The following is a 22,331-nucleotide window of genomic DNA, read 5'->3' as shown; positions in this document are numbered from 1 at the left end:
ATCTTTGTTCGATAGACATTATAAATTGTTGGATGGGTACCAGACACTGTGCTTGGTAAGTGAAGGTTTAAAAAGAGAAGGAGAGAGTTAAGAGAGGTTTCAGGAGTAAGATCTTTTTTTTCTTTAATGCATTTGGTTTTATTTTTACTTTCAAGTATACAGTACATTGGTTAGACATTTATATAGTTTATGAAACTATCTCCCCGATTACTCTATCACCCTTCTAGCTCTACACATAGCCATTATATTACTGCTGACTACATTCCCTATGCCGTGACCATCACTGCTGACTACAGGAGTAAAGTCTTTTAATTCAGAAGTGAATTGACTAGAGCTAAAACTGAGGATTTTAATATTGGAAAGAAGAAAATGATAATTTCTAGCAATGGGACAGAAAAAGGAAAGAGAAGTTTTGAGATGTGGAATTCAGAAAAGGGGCAAGTGAGGATAATGCACATTTCTAGTCCTGAGAAGGTGGTAGTACTGGTTTCTAATATAAAGTGGTGGGAAGCTACTCAGCAAGTGCTATTACTTAATTAGTAAGTAAAATAGAATCAAAAGTTACTTTTCCAATAAGCTTTCCTTGATTAATGCCTCTGTATTATAGAGTGTAGAATTCATTGCCCACTCATCCCCTATGAACTTATCAGCACACTTCATTACTGTTATTTGCTGTCGCCTTGCTTTGTAAAGTCATATCATTTTTAGCTTGTAATTGTCTATTCTGTACTTACATCACATGGATTTATTACTGTCTTCTAACACGTGTAAAGTCATGCATTTTGCTATGAACACAGTAGTTGAGTGAACACTTGTGACATGAGTGTTGAATGAAAATTGGAACCAGTCATTAGTTTATACTATTAAAAATCAACAGTGAGACCCAAAGGTGATTCATAGCAAAAATCTGTTTTTCTTTTTCAGTAATGCATAGTTCTACCAGAAGGCAGATTAAAAACCAATTTTTTGAAATGTCACCACAATAAAATCCTTGACAGGTACAACACAATTAGGTATATCATTAAAATATATTCTTAACAGAATAAAAGCCTAGAATCAGAACGTTGGTTGAAAACATAGACACTCTACAGAGGCAGTAAATTAGGAGCTAGTCACATTTTAAATTTACCACCAGTGTTTCTTTGTTGATGCCCAAAAGTTAGAAGAAATTGAGCTCGTGGTATAGTTAGCACCAAGGTTTTATACAAGATTCTGGAAAAATAAGATTTTTAAGTGAGGAGAGCTTTTAGAGCACAAATTAAATATCTACTTTTTCTGTAAAAGCGCTTCCACCATCTTACAAAGACTTATGAGCACCAAGGATGAAGATTTGTTGAAACTCTGAACTTTCCAGTTCTTTTTTTCTATTTCTTTACCAGGTGGATCCTGTCTTTAACAAGTCAAAAAGCTGTATTTGAACTTACTTTCATCATGCAGTCGAAGATGTTAAAACACTGTAATGGACTCATACTCCTTGCTATAAGATATCTAGCAGTTATTTTGAATAACTTGCTATAAACAACTGGGATTTTTGTCTTGTGCATCAAAGGTTGTATAAAGGCATTCTTTAGAACAGTATTCATTCCTGATGGTTAAGGAATCCATGCTCAAGGCAGGGCTTGCTGTTGGCTGTTGCTGCCCGAGGTCGCCACTTAGTTTGGGTGGATGTGGTTTATTCTTCAGAGCAAGTTGGAAAATTGACTTAGCTTTGTGATTTGCTCAAGTCTTTTTGAAAAATGAAGTTGGTCTATGGGGAGTCTTGTCTTGTATAAAAACCTTGTCTGATTCTATTTGTTTCGTGCTTACATGGGAACTCCTAGGGATGCCTAGAGCATCTCACCTGCCGAATTCGATTGTGATGCAGGAGATGATTTTAACACTGAAAGTTCTCTGGGATCTCGATGGTGTGAGATAGCCCTTCTGGGCCTCTAGCTCTCTGTCGGCTACAGTAGTTGAACTCATCGGATGTGACCCTTTGAGCCCTTCATGAGTATTCAGGAGTAAATAACAAGGTCAGACCTTTCAACAGGAGACTTTCAGATATGAGCAGTGAAACCATTCTCAGTATCCTTCTGAATCTTCCTGCTCTGCCTGTCAACATGTGGCCTCATGGTGTTCTTTGCCTCTGATGGCTTTTTCTCTCCCTCCCTCCTTCCCCTCTGCAGACATGCCTTGAATTGGAACGCTACCTACAGACAGAGCCTAGGAGGATTTCGGAGACCTTTGGCGAGGACTTGGACTGTTTCCTCCGTGCTTCTCCGCCCCCGTGCATTGAGGAGAGCTTCCGGCGCTTAGACCCCCTGCTGCTCCCTGTGGAAGCAGCCATCTGCGAGAAGAGCTCGGCAGTGGACATTTTGCTCTCTCGGGACAAGTTGCTATCTGAGACCTGCCTCAGCCTCCAGCCAACCAGCTCTTCTCTAGACAGCTACACAGCCGTCAACCAGGCCCAGCTCAACGCAGTGACCTCATTAACGCCCCCATCGTCCCCTGAGCTCAGCCGCCATCTGGTCAAAACCTCACAGACTCTCTCAGCCGTGGATGGCACGGTGACGTTGAAACTGGTGGCCAAGAAGGCTGCACTCAGCTCTGTAAAGGTGGGAGGGGTGGCAACAGCGGCAGCCGCCGTGGCAGCAGCTGGGACAGTTAAGAGTGGACAGAGCGACAGTGAACAAGGAGGGGCAGGGGCTGAGGCATGCCCCGAAAACAAGAAGAGGGTTCACCGCTGTCAGTTTAACGGGTGCCGGAAAGTTTATACAAAAAGCTCCCACTTAAAGGCCCATCAGAGGACTCACACAGGTAGTGGTACAAGTCGGCCGCATGTGGCTTCTTCTTTTTCCTCCTTTAGCTTCCTGGTGGGAAGGGCTTCTTTTTGTTCCAAGAAGTGGCATCTATGCTGACTAGGAGGTGACAGAGAGGCAGGAGGGCCCGGGTGGGGAAGCAGATGACTCACTTGTTACCTTACGATATCCGGACGTCTTGAGCACAGGACATGGGTTTGTCACTCGCTGGCTGTGAGATATGTTCAGAGGTAGTGCCAGCCACAGCATAGGATCGCCCAGTTCTGAGGATGCCCAAACGGGGGCTCTGGTAGTGTGACCCACAGCCGTATGTGATACATGCACTTGTCACGTACCTGACACTTTTCATTGTTTTATGAGTGTAGTTCTGCTGTAGTTTTGATCAGCACTGGAATCTGAGGAGGTACATTTGAAAGAATTCACAGTTAAACAAGGTAGCCGGGGTGTCCCCGTTCCCTCTCTTCCCAGCATCCCTGATTTTTCATCAAAGTCACCAACAGCAGGAGGGTTTCAGAGTTCATTAGTTGTGATCATTCTATAATTAATTGGCATCTCCTCTTTTGCATTGTTCTCTGGCGCGTGCTTTATGGAGAGATGGCAGAATGGCTTTTTAATGAGCTTGTTACTGAGAAGTTGCTAAAGTGATTACATCGCCATGTGTGTGGTAAGGGTGGGTGGGGACCGACAGGGACTTTATATTTTACTCAGGACTTCTGTAGTGACTCCCAGGAATCATATTGATCTTTGGAGCAGTGGGGTAATTTGGAAGAGTGGTGTTTACAGAGAAAAGGCTGAGATTGGCATTTGCCTTGAAACTGGTCTTTGTTCTGTCCTTTAAGGTTGAAGCTTAGGGCTGGTATCTCTCCTTGGTATTAGCATCCTAGGAACAACTACTGTCATCGGTGGGTTTTAAATAAATCCCCAATAGTGTATTACCTGTATGTTTTTCTCATACTGCTTACACAGTACTAGCTGAATAGGGAAAACTCCAGAAGTATTAGCAACAGAATAAGAGTATTGTCAGAGAGTGGGTGACAAACCTGAGCTGGGAGGTGTCTGGCAGGAGTTCTTTTTGGGCTCGCTGCTCGTCTTCCTGGTGCTCTGTGATGGTTTGTGGACTGTGCCACCAAGGAAATGTGCAGTTCAAAGTTCACTGGCTGGAAAGTCAGAAAAACTGGGTTCTAGTTAGAACTCTGCCAGTGACTAGCTCTGTGACCTAGAGCACGTCCCTTTACCTCACTGGGCTTCATTGTCTGCACCTGTCAAACAATCTGGCTCTTCCAGCCCCTTTCAGCTCTAATGTCCTGGCGGTCCATGAAATGTCTTTGTTCAGTACAGAACTTCCCTGAACTAGGGATGTGTAATATGTGACCAGGGGAAACCACCGTTTTGACTGCAAAGTCGTTTCCATGGAAGAGCGAGGACTGGCATTGCTTCTTCACAACATAAGACTTAGGCATGTACGTGTCTAATGCTGAACTTCGTTTCCCTGTGGCTCTTGCTTGGTTCCTGGGAAGGTCTCCGAACCTGACTTCTGAGCCCTGTGGCTCAGGTGCAGCATCCCACTCACAGGTTCCCATCAGAGTTTGGGTTCACATTCTCCATTCCACATCCACCAAGGCTGATGCTTCCTAGTATCAGTGTTATTTCTCTTTGATATTGTCCCAAAGGTTGTTTCTTTCTCCAGACAATGAGTAAAGTAATGACAGGACATTGCAGTGCTCCCAGGCTTCAGTCGTGACTCATCTTCCACTTCCCGCAGGAAACCAGAAGAAGCAGGATGAGATGAGAATGTTGAGTTTTGTTCAGGATGTGGAATGAATGATTTGGGGCACATTTCTGAATTACTGACACTAAGATAGGCTATATCCCGCCTAGTGTGGCGGCTGGACAGCTCTGGGGAAACAGGATTCTTTTTTACCAGGGGTAGAGCAGGGGCCAGTCCAGAGCATTTCCTTTTTTTTTTTTCATCTCCTCTTCTCAAAAGATGTGTCAGAAGAATAACTTTTTGGAGAGATGTGTTATTTGGTGCTTTGTTTCTTGGGCATTGTCTATTCAGAGCGAATATCAAGGTGTAGCTCATTGTGTTCCCCAGAACCTGTCACCACTTAACTTTGGTGGACAGAGTGGCAAGCCTCCTCCACGAAGGAAATTCACTCAGGGAGGCACCATGCAGTATGACAAGGCAGCACTGCAGAGGGTTGAGAGCGGGGCTTTGTCCTCAGGTGAACTTGGGTTCGAGTTCCGGTTCTACCGCTACCTAGATTTATGACCCCGACAAGTTATTTATCTTCACTGAGTCTCAGTTTTCTCATCTGTAAATAGGGATAATTGTGTTTATCTCCTAGATTACTTGGAAGATTAAATGAGTAACTGTAAATGAAATACTTGGTAGGTTGTAAGAGCTCATTAAAGATAGTAGTGAGGTTAGTGGCAGTTATTACTATTGCTGTTGATATTGATTAGCGGAGATTTCATGGCAGGGAGAAAAAAAAACTTTATGTAAACTAGAAATAAGCCAGGTAGCCAAAGTTAGATACCAGCAAGAAGCTTTTCTGTCCTCACTTTCACACTTTCAGTGTGGGGGTCATGACGCTCATGGACACCAGTTGTGGAGGGTGAAACTGGGCGGGCAGACATTGGCCCATTGAAGCTGGCAGTAACGTAGAGCAGGGCTTTCCGATGACAACCCAGGAAGCATCTCTGTATCCTCAGAGACAAGCATGGAGGGAAAAGTAGGTGCTATGAGAAAGAGAAACAGACAGGAGGGGAAGTGGGGGTGGGGATGGAAGGATGGGGAGAGGGAATATAAATTAATTTGGATTAAATAGATGAGAATCAGAAGTATTTATTTGGAATTGGTGTGAATGGGGCACATGGGGAACTGAAAACAAAGGTGATAATTTATGTGGTGTGGATGAACTAAGAATAATGAAAAAAGCATGAAGGAGGGAATCAAATTAAGTGCAAACATATCAAGGAAATGGACTGGTAAAAGCTTCAGGGCAAAGGTGTATAGTGATGGGAATTCGGGCTGGAGAAGAATCTGCTGATATAAGTGAGTGGAGTGGGGAGAGCTGCTGACCAAATGTTGAAATAAAGTTTTAAAAAATGGACTCTGGTTGGATTCAGGCAAGCGTTTTAACACAGGGTTCACTTTAATTCAGTAGAAATATTTCCTTATCTTTCAGTCGGGGTAGTGTTTTGGGACAGGAAAAAAAAAAAAAAGATGAGAAAACATCTAGGAGAAGGAAGGGACATACTGGCATTTTGTTCTCCAGAGCTACATATATGCTCTGTCTCTTCTATATGGTAATATGTTGCAAAAGAGACACAATTGCAAAAATGAAATAAGATAAAACCGTGGGTCTCTTTCTATACAAAAATAATACTTTATTGGTGATGTGGGACTGCTTTCATTGAGGAAGTTTTAAAGTGTTATTTATTCATTTACTCTTTATGTAGATAGAATTTACTGAGCTAGAAATGGTATTCCCCCTCCCCGCAACCTTCCCGTGGCTGTTTTTTGAAGATGCTGAATCTTTTAAACTTTTTGCCCAGGAGGATGTTAGGCAAGGAGGTGATTTTTCTTTTTTTTTTCTTTTCTTCTTTTTTAGATAGCAGATGTTCAAGTTGGTAGCTAGGGCACAAATACTGGTTACCCAAGTAGGTGAAGTTAGGGATGGAGATCTAGGGGGCTGGGGGTGGGGTGGTGGAAGAAGATGAGGCAGGGACTGAGACAAAGGGAATATTGTGAAGTAGCAGAATCTCAGTGAAAGGAAGCATGTAAAAATGGACATATGGTTTATTCATTGGGAAGAGCACTTAGTGCTGGCATGAGCATAAAAATGTCCTTTAGCAGCCAAGCTATTACAGACCTTTCTCTCCCACTCTGTTTTCTGGTCTTTGTAGAATATATTTTTCTTTTTCAGTAATTCAACCATTATGATCATAGTTTTATTCATCTTCTTAAGTCAGCTAAATAATCCTTATATTTTGATGCAAGGGAAACCGTCACTTTCAATATTCAAAAAGTCACTCTATTATTCTCATTTTCAGCAAAAATCGATTTGTTAAAATGTTAGTAGATTCTATGCAAAAAGGAAAAGAATTATTTTTCACATTTCTTCTCAATCATGTCTGCGCTAAAAAAAAACAAAAACAAAAAACCAAAAAGACCTGTGATTGAAATGGTGCTTTGTGTTAAACGAGCAGACTTTTCTAATACAGAAATTCATATAAAAGCATGTTCACATTTATACTGGTAAGAGTGAGTCATATTGGTAAAGTCATAACAAAGGCCAGCAATGAAATCTTTGGTTGCCGGTCACAGAGGAGGGAGAATAGAGGCCATGTTCTGACATGTGCTGTTTGGAGAGCTTTCTCTAGGGACTGGAGTTGCTATAGTCTTATCTGTGGGTGGTGATGAGGACATTCCAGATTTTGCACTGAAGGATGTAAAGGTATGTTTTCAGGTGGAAAGTGTGCGATTTAGTTAGCATTTTACGTCTGCTTCAGGACAGGTCATAATCAAAACGTGGCGTGATCTCCAAGTTTAATTATGATTTAGGGAAAGTGTTTGTTTTCAAATGAAGAGGTGGCTGAAAATATTACAGACAAAAGATAGGTGTTGTTTCAATGCTTATTTTATACATATAATGGAAGTTCTTTTTAAGTTTAAAATTTAACACGTTATTTTACTTATTCAACCACTACTTATAAAGTACTTGCTATTCATTTTTAAAGTCTTTTACAAATATTGACTCTTTTAATCCTAGTGTTAATCTAATGACATAGGTACTATTCTTATTTCATAGATGAGAAAATTAAAGTCCAGAGAGGTCAACTAACTTGGTCCAATTTCACGTGGCTCCTAGGTGGCTGGACCAAGATTTAAACAAACACTAGTGCTCCAGTCTAAGGTCTTTTATGCTAACTAATAAGGAAAAAAGAAGTAAAGGAGATATTTTTCTTAATGACCTACTATTAGGAGGAACTTATAGTTTAAATACAAGTTGACAATGAAAACTACTTTAAGTGTCTTCTAAACAGATGAAAGTTGGTAGAGTCTTTAAACATATTGCTTTTTCAAGTGACTAAGACTCAGAACAAGGAAATTCCAAAGGAATGGTCTTCCATTTCCAGCTCACTGTTCTTACTGCTATAGCTACTGTTATTGGTCATTACTGTTAAACCGTTTTTTTTAACCTTAGGATTAAAGAGAGACTTTCTTGTAACAGTCCAATACACTCATTAAAATGACAAATGTTAACACTCTCTTCTTACAAAAGAAGAACAGATAAGACAGGCAAGCATTATCACATATAGGAAAAACCGAGAGCCGAAAAGGGAAAAATGCTTTAGCTCAAGTGATGTAACCCACCATGGGCAGAATTAAAATTTGACCAATATCTCCTGTGCGTTAGGCTTGCACCTTATTTAATAGAGCATCTTGCTTCTTATTTACTTTGTTCATTCAGTCATTCCATAAAGAGGTAGGTATTAAATGCCCATTGATGTCAGGTGTTGTGCCATGGAGTGACTAGCAGAGGAGAAAGGAAGGGCCATTTAGAGATTAGAGGTGCTAAAGACAGAGTGTTAAGCGAGAGTAGGGGCTCCTTTCAGGGGTCAGAAGCAGCATGGATGATTCAGAGATAAAAAGTCACTCTTTTCTTTCTGGACAGAAATTGATGTATTGATGCTGTTCATCTTTTAAAATGATGCCAATGTGATAATGCACTAATTTATATAAATAGAAGCCCTAATTCAAGGTCAGGCATATCAACAGGACAAAATTAAATACCTTAGTCTGGAACTCTAGGGGTCCCATCGACCACTTTCAAGCTCCTTGGTGCCATAGATAAGAATTCTTTGAATTTATACAATAGCAACTGAAATAGGACAATTTTAAGACATGAAAGGGCTTTAATATGCTGAGACACATGGCTGCTAATGGAGTTTATCCATGTATTGAGGCAGAAACTCATTAAACCCAGATTATGGGATGGAAACTAGAATAAGGGTTACTGTTCAGTTCACAAGGTGGATGGAGTTTAATAGGAGCATTTGATAGCCTGGATTTAGCATATTCAAGAGTTTAAGAGAATTTGTAAAAGAAAGGGTATGAATGAGGTTATAGAAAACAAATGATAGAATTCTACAATTTAGAAAATCTTCAGGTTTCACCACATGATAATTTTAGCAATATGTTAGCTCTTAACATTTATGAGGATAAATTGAGGTAAACATATACTGTTAGAATGGCTCAAACTTAGCAAATACACAGCAAGCTTTATTTATAAAATAAAGAAATAATTTATTTTATCATTGTAATGTGGTAATTGGTGTAGGTTTTGTGAGGTGCCTATTTCAGATGTTCTTTTAATGGATAATTGATAGTCACAGTAAATAAACGTGTTAAAAAATGGAGGAGAAAGTACAGACATGAAATTAATATGTATTTCATCATGAATAATTTTTATTGAACACTCACTATACCAGACACTATTTTTTTCCCCCAATCTCTGAGGACGTTGCTTTTTGATGAAAAGCCTGAAGTATATCTTTATAAAGTCGTTATATTTGGAACCTCATCTCAAAAGAGAACAGAGCATGGATTGGGGGTGGGAACAAGAGGGAGGGAAGAGAAAAGAGGACTCTCATTTCAGAAAAGACAGGGGAAGTAATAGAATTTTATGAATTTGAAGATTTGAAGGTTAGGCCATCTGTGATAGAAAGTCTGTGTACATGAAGGAATGACATTGGGAGGGTCAAGTGTGAACTTTAAAGAAAACCGTTCCCTTTAGTAAATAGATAATGTACAGAGGCTGTTTCTATTATAATAAGAATGTTAGTGACCATGATGATCTTGGTTATTTTGCACATATTAGGAGGTTTGAGGAGAGTTAAATGGAGCTTTGTAACGTGTGCAGGCTAAGATGATATAAGAATGAATTGGTTGTAGGCAGTACTTTTCTTATGTCTCCTGAAGTTGAAACAATAATGGGGTGATTCTGTGTGAGTCAGAAAATAAAAGAGGAGTTTAAGAAAATCTATGTGTAAAAATAAGAACAAAAACAAAAGCACGTTTTTTTAAAAAAAAAAACAACTTTGAAATAATTCTTTTAAAAAATTAGTTAAAATATAAGAGCCAATAAAACAATATTTGTAAAACAGGGTTTCTTTCTTTGAAAAGTATTCAGTTTGAATTTAGTAGAAATTATATTTAAAACCTTGACACTGGATCATGAGAAACATACTTTTCATATAAGGAAGTTAATTCTGATAAGCAAATAGAAGTCTGGGAACCCAGCCTACCGTGGGCGTCTGTGTGATGGGACCCAAGCTCCGCCTGGCTGCCTAGATACCAAAGGAGAGCCTGGCCCTTTCCAACCATATAACTTGGATTTGTCCCCACCCTAATGGAGGTGAACTAAATGGCCCTGGGTAAACCTGTTTTCCTAAGATTTCATTTCTTCCTTCTTCATGCCCCACCTAAGAAACTCATACCTGCTGCTTTCCTGTACTGAGTCACATCCTGCCTCAGAAGCCTTCCTTTACCTCACTCTTTTCCATCAGAAAGGATCTGGTAGCAATACACTGTTGATTGGTAGATAACACATCCATCAACCAGTGTAAAACATTGGCATCTTTTATTATTAGTTTTTTAAATCTTCAATTATAGGAAACTGTTAATGGAATTTTAGGAATCTGCAAGCAAGTAGGGAGAAAAGATGGGGGTGTGTTGGAAGCTAAAGCATTCCCTGCCTCCACTCCCCCCTTCCCCCTTTCTTCTACTAGATTTTCTGCATTTTCTAAGAGTAACTTTTTTCCAACCAATTTTAAAAAGTAATATATTGACTTGACAGTTATTAAGCTAAATGTTAGTCAAAGCAAGGCCATTCAGAATAATCAACAGTAACTTTTGAATGTGCCGGCTGTTTGGCCAGCCGATGTTGGAGTGTTTCGCATTCCTGCAGTGTTTCCATGTCCAGTCGTCCATGTAAGGGCCGCAATAGCTTATGTAATGGAGGTCAAACCACTTAAATTGTTTGTGTCGGCAGTGAGAATACGCTTACCGTGGTCTGTCCCATGATTTTGTTCACCTTACCTTCTCCTTTACCCTCTGAGTTGGGGATTGACCCATGATTGGACCTCATAAGCTGTTAGAGATGGTAGATTAGGGTGTCCCATTACCAGTCCTATGGAACCTCAGTCCAGCTTTGCCCTAAACCAAACCTGCTTGGCAGACCCCGTTTTTATCTGGACTCTGCATCTTTTCCTTTCTTCTTTTCAAAAGTTATCTGCATTGAGGTTAGACCCCTTTTATTTTGTTTGTAAAATAAAATGCATTAATAATTTAAAACTCATATTATAAACCACTCCTCTGGTATCATAAAACAACTCAGACTTTTATTATTGTTTCTCCCTTCAGAATGTATCCTCTTTCCATGACTGTAATTGACTTTTAATTTATGGAATTCAGTAAAGTAGAACAGTATCGCATATACTGTTTTCTGGCAAGCAATGTAAAATTTTTAAAAAACTCAAATTTGTTGTGATAGAATAGTTTTAACCATTTCACTTGGTAAGCTAAAGTTGATTTAAAAACAACAACAAAAAAACCCTTGATCCTTTTGTTGGGGTCTGGAAGCCAGAAGCCACCCTCACTGGAGAACATTCTTTTCCTTCATGGTAGAGTATTGCCTAGTTAGATGTGTTATGGTGTCTAGTGTCTTCCTCCGGGGCCCTTCCTGTTTTCACATCAGAGGAATTTTCTAAGAAGGACTATAGATATTGTTCTGATTTTGAAGCCACGATTAAGTGAGAGAAGTCCCAGGAGTCTAGTGGATGCCCTAAAACATGCAGAATTACATAATCTGTGCTCTGATGAATAGAAGGCAACAAAAAAGTTGATTCTGGTACATATTCTAGTATATACAAGTGTAGCAAGATGAAATAGGGAAAATTTTGGAATAGCTGTGCAGTAGTCCTGTTTTAAAGTTTTCTGTCTTCATTTTGTGAATTTGTGTGGCTTAATGTCACTTCACTGGAATTCATTACTGTGATTATGAACTTTTAACATGGTGTTTGAATACCCTCACTATGGATACACACACTCTTCGCCTGTACTCAGTTTCTATTGTAGAAAGGAAATAATGATTCTTCATATTGAATTCTCAATTGGTCATGAGCCTGTTGAAACTCATATTGGTATTTTTAAAAGAGCAACAAAAGACACATCTACCTTCTCTGATAAAGGTAATAAGACATTTTATGTTCCTAGTGTTCAGGAGAGACTGTAGGAAAATCAATATGAATAAATTCAAGTACACAGAGGATTCAGCATATTCGAAAATGTGTGTATGGCATAATGATAGAATGTATTATTAAATTTTTTTGCTTCATCCACGTGCAAATATTAGCATATAGAAAAGGTACCATAGGCTACTTAGAAATTTAGGCAGAAGGCAATTTGCTGGCTTTTTTGTTTTTCTCATTCTTTGTTGTTGTTGTTTAGTGTCTCAAGTCTTACAGCTAATCTGAATTTGAAACTAAATACTGTCATTACAGAAGATTTTTTTCTGAGTTCTTCCAATTTCTCTGGGGACAAAATAATGGCCGCTTGAAGCAGTGGAGAAACAGTAATTAGGGCAAATAGTAATACTGTGTATGATTGAGGAAAATGTGAGGAAGTGAGAGAAAATGCAACAGACAGACTTGTACAGCCTGTTACTAGGAAACCACATCAGCATTAAATACAGTGTGCTAATTGGCTATCCTGTTTCTGCCTGGGTACCAGCCTGGGCCTGCTACACAGCTGTTTCTGCTCTTTCTGGTTGCTAGGTAACTGCATCATTTCCCCCTCCCCCCCCCCTTTGTATTCTGGAGGCTAATTGGCTACTTCTGCTTCTGGTGTTGCTGCTGGGTACCAGTCTAGGCCTGCTGCTCTGCTGTTTTCCAGAGGGATTTAAAGGGGGGGTGGGGAGGAGGGAAAAGAAGATATGCTGGCAATTAATGGAGCATAAGTGCAAATTCTACACAATGTCTGGCACCTGCGTCCCCTCATCCTGCTTTCTCAACTAAATCCTTTAGCTATGAAAACACATTAGAATCTTGAAGTCTTTCTTTTCTCTGAATACCTTTTGAATATGGTTTAAAAGAAACAGTGTATTTGAAGACATTACTTAAGTGATGGTTAGCCTTCTTAAGAAAGAACTAGCAAATTATTACACATCTATATTCGATAGGGGCACTGATAGAAATTGTGTAAACCTTAAAATTACTAACTTAATAACAATGTAGCATCTTTAATATCTTCAGGATGGTACCACTTAATCTCCTAAATGGACAAAATTCCTTTTCAGCCATTCTTCATGTTGTACAGAGTATAAAGTCAGAAATAAAATGAATTAAAAGTGATTATGGCATTTCCCCAACTGTTTTATTCATCAGAAGGAGCAAAGGGAAGCTTCTAGGCCCATCACTTTGCATTATGGATTTCATTCCTCTGATATGCACAGAACATGTCTCAAGTATTTTTGGGTGATGTATTGCATTTATATAGAAATAATGCATATTTTGCATACTTTATTTTCTTATAGCAAACAAACAAATATGATATAGAATAAACCTAAAATCAGTTTTGTGATTAAAAAAAAATGTAATTACTTTCCACATAATTGTATCCTATTTAAAGAGGTTTCCACTTCATCATTATTGAAATTCTCATTGGAAGTGTGGGGAAGAAGATTCTTTAGAAATGAAGTGATGCTTCAAGGAGGTTTCACTTTAAATGGTTGAGAAAGTGTATGTAAATTGGAGCCTCTTAAAGAGGCAGCTTCATCCCCCTGGGAAGGAGCTTTTTTATTGAGAAAACTTGGAGCATGTTGTGTGACTGTGCACAGAAATAGTTAGCAAAGGCAACTCTTACTTGACGCTAATGGCTGGTACTGGTTTCTCATACTAATGAGATCTCCCATCTCCTATTGAAAGTGAAGCAGCAGAAAAACTATATTCTGAGCAGGAAGCCCTGCCGCTATAAGATCAGATCTGGCTCTGTGGACTCATTTCTGCTTAAAGTATCCTTAAAATAGATAGAAGGCCTCAAACTAGGCTAGGATGATCGACAGAATATTGCAGTGTCCCATAGATATTAAGGAAACCAGCTAGCCATTAGTAGCATTCAAACTGCAAAAGGAAACCTTATCAGAGGGTAACTATGGAGCAGGTATAGTACTTTCTCTACTATCAAGAGGACTGGTTGTTAATCACTCAGTACTTTCTCTACTATCAAGAGGACTGGTTGTTAATCACCATTAAAGGACTTAGCCATTTGATTATGAAGGAACCATCAGAAGTCAGAGCATTCCTTCATCACTTGACAAGTTTTATCTTCTGACTTTGGGAGATGGTAGTTTTGATTGGTTGAGTGTTTAGTCTTTATTGATGGCAGATTTTCAGAATAACAGCTTTCCATGTGTAGTATGGATCTTCCCTATCTGCCGAAGTGTAAGGACATGGAGTGAAAAGTCCAAAGATGTCTTGGGTATTTTTCTTGTCCACCACTCTTCACCCATCTATTGGGTGTGGTTGTGTATCTGATTCTGGTAAGACCTGGGAAAATAGCCATGGTTAGCCCCAGCCATGAACAAACACGGTTACCCACTTCCAAGCTTCCTCTCTTCATGCTTTCCTGGGCGGGCAGATCTTTATTCTTTTGATGGCTCCATGTTTAAAGCAATAGCATTCTTTGGGACACGAGGAAAGGAGATATTGAAGCTGCTTCAACCTTTCCATTTTCCTCAGTTGCAAAAACCTGCTTTGCTAATTCTCATTTCCACACAAAGCTACTACCTCTTTTATGAGGTTAATCAGTTGACAAACCTGCAAAAGAGAAATCCGGTGGCTGCCGACTGCCCAGTAGGGCTGTTGCTAACCCACGTTATGCCTTTGAGCGAATCGGAAAAAGGTGCCCCTCCCGTGGGGCAGATGCAGCCTTGGATTAAGCGCTCCTCGGCCCTTCAGGCAGACACCCTGTGCTCACAGCCTCACATGGCTGCCTGCTCACCATGGGAGCCGATCCACTCTGCCGGGCCTTCACTGACCCTTCGAGAACTTGTGAGGCTAATGAGGTTCCGGCAGGAACATGAAAGTCACAGGACTGTTCAAGGGGGATTTTGGGGCCCCCTCTCAGTGGTTAAAGAGGCCATTATGTGGGAGAGCAAAGCTTTTTAGCCCACCCGTTCTCCCCAAATGTGAGTTCATTAGTTGCCTAATGCAGTGATTCTCAACTTGGGCTGATTTCGCCCCTCGGGGGACATTTGCCAATGTCTGGAGACATTTTTTGGTTATCTGGAAGGGGAGGGGGTTGCTACTGGCATCTGGTGATTGGAGGGAGAGCAGGGATGCTGTTAAACATCCCACAATGCACAGGACAGCCCCCACAACAAAGACTCGTTGGGCCCCAAATGCCAACAGTGCCGAGGTCCAGAAACCCTGGCCTAATGCAACTCTGCTGTCCTTCACCTCTCCTCCTACTTGCAGAATATTTCTTCATCCTTTTAGGACTATGAACTAGGTTTTGCCTTCCCTTTTAAGATCATTAAAAAAATTGACTAAATATAAAAATTATATAATTTATTATTTCTGTTGAGTGGTAGAAGAGGTGCTGTTTTAACCCCCTGTGACAATAGGGAAATCCCTCCACCTATGCTAGGTGCTTAGCTTCCTAGAGTGACCGTTTGCCATTGCGGCTGTTTACAAATGGCATCCCTTCCCCTCTTGCTGAAGGCTCCTGACCTGTAATAATTTGAGGTTGTGCTGAGGCAAGGGTTTGAATCACATGAGCTGCCAGGCTGGTATGTGGGAGGGAGGCTTTTAGCCAGGAAATGGGCCTAGCTGACCAGACACTAACGATCAATTTCTACCTGTCCTCTCATGTATAGCAGCCTCACCAAATTATAACAATTATGTCCTTGTTATCAAAAAGAAGGTTGACTGTTAGGGCAGAAATAAGATTGAGAATAAGTGACTTCAGTCAGAAAATAGAACTTTTATTGGGAAAACTGTATTGAAGTAGGGGCTACTTCAATGCATTTCCTTTCATTCACTATTCTGGGTCACACCAGAACCATCAGGAAAGTCCTGTGAAGCATTTGGAGTTCTTAGGGAGAAAGGTACCACCTCAGGTAAAAGGATTTAAATGGCCTTATCTAATGGACACATACTTTATGCTTGCATTTTGTCAGGAGATGTGAATTATGCATTGGCCCTTTCAGCTGCATTCACATGCATAGAAAATAACATTGTCAGACGTGTCATCCCCAGATACAATGGACAATATGCTATTATAATTGTGTGGCATTGTCCTTGCTGTTTGGAGATAATACTGCCGACATTATTCTTCTCATACATGTGAATGTGGCTGTAGGGAGTACGTGACATCTGTGTCTTTCACACAGATTAGCTTATCCTTTGCCACTTGGAGAGACTGCGATTAGTGAGCTGGCCTCCTGGGGTCATGGTAAGTGCCCTGTTTTGGATCACAGTTGTTATAGGACCTTGGTTTTAGGCCCAGTAGGGAATTAGCAATATTTATCTTGATGACCTGACAATGCAATGGTTATTTAGTCAGCATCCCAGAGCAGATGTGCTAAAGAAAAGGTAGGCTGAGGCATTCCTACTTAGATTGGCTTTGGGAATGACAAGGCCAAGGCTGGGTACCAAGACTGGGAATGGCTGCCCCCATGTTATGGCTTTATTCAAGTAAGTAAGCGATGGTAATATCACCTGTATTTATCTTTATAGCTTACCTAGCGCTTCCACGTACCTCACTTCATTTAACCCTCACTTACCTATGTAGTAAATATTCTTATTCCCATTTTACAGATGAGGAAACTGTAGCTCAGAGAATGATTTTTCAAAGGCTTCTCTCCCAAACTGTAGAGCCTACCCTATTCAACAGAATTTCCTTTAGAATTCATCTATTTCTTTGGGGAGGCCTAAATTAAAACAGGATATAAATGAATTTAGTTGTGTTTATGGTTCAGCGAAATAAATAGCTTAATATTTGCCATCCTACTTTTCTCACACACATGTTAAGTAACATGTGAATTATTTTCTTGTCCAATATGACAACAAATTCAGAATAGCTAAGAAAACTGAATGATTGTCTCGTGTATTCCTGTATCCTGTCTATTTTGATTGAGCTTACGAATCCTTCATCTTAGTTGCTTTTTTTCTATTTTAAGAAGGCAAGCTAGTTTTGAAGACGCAGACAAATACAAGATATTGATTCTCAAAATGATGTCTCAATACCAGTATATTTGTAAATCTTAGAAAATTCGTGGAGAGAAATGGTAAACAGAAAGTTCTTCCCGACTCCTTAAAAGAATGCACCTTAGCAGTCCTCTTTTATCACTAAACTGGAAAATTCAAACAGAGGTGCCTTAGAGAAGAAGTTAGGGGAAGCTATGGATGGATGGATCTTGGCATGTATGTTGCACATTGCTGTCTTAGGTATACTGGAGTTTTGCTAGAGGATTTTGATCAAATAATTTATGCTTTTATTTTTATTTGTATGATAAATGTGCAGTTAAAGATAGTCCTACTTTATCCCTTTTTTTTTGTCCTGCTTTTTGGAGGATATTTATGGATGCGTTAAATATCTTAAGGAGGCAAACACTTGCCCAATACATGAATTATAAATTCTCTAATGGGCAAAGATCCCAAACTCAGGTTAAGATTCTGCTGCTGTGTGCAGTGATCTCTCTGTATTCACAAAAGCACCTGTGAGGAATAGCTGCTTTCTAACATTCTGCCAAAAGGATCTACAGGAACCTCCAAGTGATGGGCACTTGCATTGTCTTCCAGAGATCGGAGGAAAGAAAAGATTTTAATGCAAAAGACAGATTTCTGGAAGGTAGAAGGAACAGCACACATAACCCCTGAGGGGCTCTAGTTTTTGAGGATTGTTCACCTGTAGATTTTTCTTTGTCTAATCCTGTGTTTCTGTGCATCTTTGTATTTTCAAATTTACTTCCCCTTTTTATTTCTTCTACCTGCCAAAGAAATAACCTTAATAAATTGTTATGATCGGCAGAGCCCCCATCCCCATTTGCTATTCACCCACCTTTCGCTTACTTAGAATTTGCTGCCAAGCATTTGGAACGCTTTCTAACCCACCTGTGTGTCCTGTTCCCCCTCCCACAGTCAAATCTTGAAGTTTTTCTGTGGTTTTCCTTGGCGTCCATCTTCTCCACAGAGAATGGTTAATAAGCAAAGTCAGGGACTGGAAAGAATCCTTTCAGCTAAAGAAAACCTTTCATACATCTTTCCCACTACTCTCATTGCAGGAGCAAGAAGGACCATAGGCACAAAGCTTATGGGATCAATTACCACAAGCTCACTGTTAAACATTTTTAAAAATCTGTTGTGAGGAGAATAAAGCAATAATTAAAATTAACTGAACAGCTTTTGCTCTATTGAGGCGTTAAATCTTTGTGTAAACACAATCACATTGTGCAAACATAGATCTTTTCAGTTGGCTGATTTAGACAGTGAAACCACTGAAGTTTGGAGGTCTCTGGGTCAAGGGCCCATTTTGCCACGGTTTGAAAGGTCACCTGCTCATTTGTGTCTCTGCCGTGCTGCACAGAGGGCTGTGAGTGGGTGTGATTCCTTGCCCGCTGCAGCACAAAGAGGAGCCGGCTGGCGTTTGGCAGATAGCGGTCTGAGCCGAGGGGGCAGGAAAACTGCACAAAGCAAGACCGCTGTACACGGGTGTGGGTGGGGAGTGCCAGCGAGCCCCAGTGGCCCAGGCAGCGAGATAGCTCAGAGGTGGGAAAACAGCAGTTATAAAATATCAATGCATTTATTATTACACTGGGCCCATGCTATATAATTTTACACACACTCATATTCGTGATTTACGGCTGCGGCTTCATGGCTTCATACGGAGGAGAGGCTTGTTAATTTACTCAAATTGATAGGGAGACCTCTGAAGATGATCAAATTGAAAGGAGCCATAACTGAGAAAAAAATGGTCTCCTTAAACAACCAAAAAATATTTAAAAAGTGGCTGCTATGTCAGAGGCATCCTTTGTTCATTTATTTTAATAAGCAGGGCTTCACTTTAATTATGCATGATAATGCTTGCCCTAGAAGGAGCATACCTCTCGTGTCCCAGCAGCCCAGGCTTGGTGTTTCTTTCTCTGTGTGGTTTCCACCGAAACAGCCTGCTCCGCTTTTCTTGAGATTAGTTGTGTTTTCACCTGTGAGAGGTGAGACAGCTGAAGAGTGGGAGGTTCATGCATACCTGCCGCCCCTTTCTGGAGGGGAGGAGGAAGGTGGAGAAAGGCAGAGTCCCAGTCCCAGTTTGGGGCACCCCGTCCACGAATCAGGCAGACTGCTGGTGTGTACCTGGGTCTTTGTCCTGAATCCTCCCGAGGTAGATTGTGATGATCCATCCCCTCCTCGGGAGGAGAAAATGGAAGCCTAGGAAGCCCGTGGGGTACCCAGCTAATAAGTGGCCAGGCTGACTTTTGAGTCTGGGTCTGACTCCGAAACCCCTTCTGTAATATTTTGCTGGAATTTCCGAGGAACGAAGTCAGGAAGGAGCACAGGAGCAAAGACCACCCCCTCCCTGCTTCCACCACAGCCCATCCCATTTGCTCTGCTTTCAGCCCATTTCCTGGTCTTAGCAGCAATTACCATCATCGTTTCCGACAGCTTTCCAAAGTGTTTCTTATCTTGGCAGAATCTTGACTGACTTATTCTGGGAGCTCTTCAGAAGGAAAGCACTTTGGAACAGCATGCACTACTTCCAGAGTCTCCAGGGCATCCATGATTCATGCCCCTTGCAGGAGAACTGCCTGCAGACGGGCTACTGCAACCCCAGGGTAACTTGATGGGCCAGTTTTACCCTCCCCGCCCCCCACTTAGTTGTATAATTACTAGGAGGTGGAGGCTGAATGACCACCCATCTTTCACAGCGGAACCCTGGGAGGAATTCCTGGTACTCACCCTCTCCTGTCTCCCATCTTCTATCAATTTCCTTATCTTGTTGGCGCTGCTTTCTAACTGTTCTGTATTTGTTCACTTCTCTCCGTCTCTTCTGCTAGGAGCAACGCCATATCTGTTCCAGCCACTATCTTGTCTCTCCCAGATGTTTCTGAGTCTCTAAGAGGGTCTCCCCACATCAGCTTATTTCCCTCTGCAGCCCATTTTTAATTTTGTAGCCAGAGCGATATTTTTAAAATTCAAATCTGATCGCGTTATGCCTCTGCTTAAAAGCTCACAATGGCTGCCATTGTTGTTAGGATAAAGTCCAAATTCTTAAACGTGGTCCATAAAAGCACTGTCCAATAGATATATAATGCAAACCATGTGTATAATTTAAAAATTTCTAGCAGCTTTATTTAAAAAGTAATTAGTTGTGCTAATTAATTAGTTTTAATACTAGACTTTATTTAACTCAGTATATCCAAACTTATCATTTCAACATGTAATCAGTATAAACAATGATTAATGAGCTATTTTACATTCTTTTTTTTTTTTTTCCAAGTCTTCAAAACCTGGCATGTATTTTACAGTTGGAGCGCATCTCAATTCCGATTGCTCACATTTCAAGTGCTTAGGAGCCATATGTTGGCTCAGATTGGACCAAGCAGGTCTTTAAGCTCTTGCAGTCTGTCCCCTGCCTGATTCTCCATCCGCATTGTGTGCGTCTCTCTGTAGGACACATACTCCGGATCCTCCTCTCTTTGAGTTTCTGGGCAAGGTGTGGGAGAGGATGTGGCAGAGGGTGGAGAACCTCACCCTTGCGAAGGAGTTTGAGGAAAAAGCCCAACACTGAGCCATTTTCATTCTACCCTGCTCTCCTTCGGGGATTTCCGGCAGCCCGAGAATGAAGCCCTTGCTTTGCTCTTGGCCTTGGGGGTTTCCATCTTTGGTTTATCTATGGCCGTATCAGGTGACACAGATGTTTTTTAAGAAAGTAAAGGGAATAAAATGGAAAAACACTGGTAAAATTGATAGTGGTATCATTCTCCTCTGAGGAGAATTGACTGCCTACCCCACAGCAAGGTCCTATAGCGAGTAGTATCATGAGCTAAAGATGAGACCGTGGGATCTGGGGTAGGATAGTTCTGACATTCTTTCTAGCTAAAAGATTTATTTTATCCAAAAATACTTCCAAAGGCGATGTAAACATGTATTCTGTTTTAATTGTTGGCAGTTAAATGAGAGGTAGTGTGAGGTGGTGGTTAAGCCTGTGGACTGAAGTTGAGACTAGGTTTAAATCTTGACTGTACCACTTATAAGCTGGCAAACTTGATGAGTGGCTTAGTTTCTCTGACCCTCAGTTTCCTCATCTATGAAATGAGGGAGGATAATAGTATATTTCTCATAGTGCTATTGAGAGGGTTAAAGGATAGAATATACATAAAGCCTTTAGTGTCCTGTAGTGCCCAGCACATAATGAATGCTTGATAAATAGTAATCAACACGCTTCCCCAGGATTTGTGAAGCACTTATCATCAATCCAGGTTGGGTGGAATTGGGCCATAAGTCTTGGCTCAGGATGATCATTCAAGATATTTTCTCTGGAAAGATACAGTTATTTAGTTTGTTTGTGTATAACATTTTGTATATCTTCGTGAGAAGGAAAATGTAGACATCTCATCAGGGTTTGATTCTACCATCCATACATCCAAAAGAAAGAGCCAAACATACTTCAGTGGATGAGATATGAGGCATGGTGAGATATATACCATATTTTAGTGGTACACAGGCTTTGGACTGTTTTTCTATACATGGTGTTAGGTTGTGGTTTTTGGTCTGAAGCCTTTGGATGTCTCATCAATGACACATTGCCATTTGAGGAGTTGGGGCTTGCGGTGTCATCTCAGATTGTTAAATGAAAGACCTGCCTCAGGAGGTAGCCTGCTCCTAACACCTTAATACTGATCTCCAACCACCTTAGCTAGAAATAGGTGATTGCAGCCCCTTTCTTCTCCAGGAAGGTATATCTGGGCACTGGGTGTTGATATGAGCCACCTTGTGTAAAGAAGGATTTTTGTTTGGAATATTTTAACAATCACCTAGCATTTGCTCGGCCATCATCTTTCTTCTTCACCGTAGTCCTGTGAGGTCATTGTTAGCCCCTTTTTGTGCAGGAGGAAGTGAGACACAATATGTAACTTTTCTAAGCTTGCATAGTAAGTAGGAAGAGCTAGGGCTAGAACGCAGATCTCCTGATTGTGAGTTGTGTGTGTGTTTCCTACTAAGCTGTACTTGCACACATGAGACACCATTTACAGAAGCTCTGGCGACCTTTCTAAATAAAAGAAGTGAAATCGAGATGTGAAATAATGTTTATACTGCAAGTTTTGACCATTTGGGTATGTATCATTTTCATTCATCAGTTTTTGTTACCCTTTGAATTAATAAGAACACAAATGAAACTATTTGTGACAGAGACCCAAGCCAACAGAGGTTTAAAGAAGATGTAAGATTTTTTTTTCTTTCTCA

At 40.6% G+C, this 22,331-nt stretch overlaps 1 protein-coding gene across 6 annotated transcripts in view; it reads left to right on the top strand.

The window, feature by feature from the left end:
- KLF7 (KLF transcription factor 7) overlaps positions 1-22,331 on the top strand; it is a 79,559-nt gene that overhangs the window by 35,178 nt on the left and 22,050 nt on the right. For 3 of the 6 annotated variants that reach the window (XM_039844564.1, XM_039844565.1, XM_039844567.1), the window contains one exon: positions 2,166-2,799. In XM_039844564.1, coding sequence (XP_039700498.1) covers positions 2,166-2,799 — 634 coding nt within the window. Of the gene's footprint in view, positions 1-2,165; positions 2,800-13,997; positions 18,284-22,331 lie in introns of those variants that run through there. The other 3 variants (XM_039844568.1, XM_039844570.1, XM_039844566.1) reach the window with 3 other exon arrangements.

Source organism: Pteropus medius, unplaced genomic scaffold (genome assembly GCF_902729225.1).
Source record: "Pteropus medius unplaced genomic scaffold, Ma_sr-lr_union100, whole genome shotgun sequence".
Lineage (NCBI taxonomy): Eukaryota > Metazoa > Chordata > Mammalia > Chiroptera > Pteropodidae > Pteropus > Pteropus medius.
Note: the sequence above shows the minus strand (reverse complement) of the source record. Positions and strands in the feature narration are given on the sequence as shown.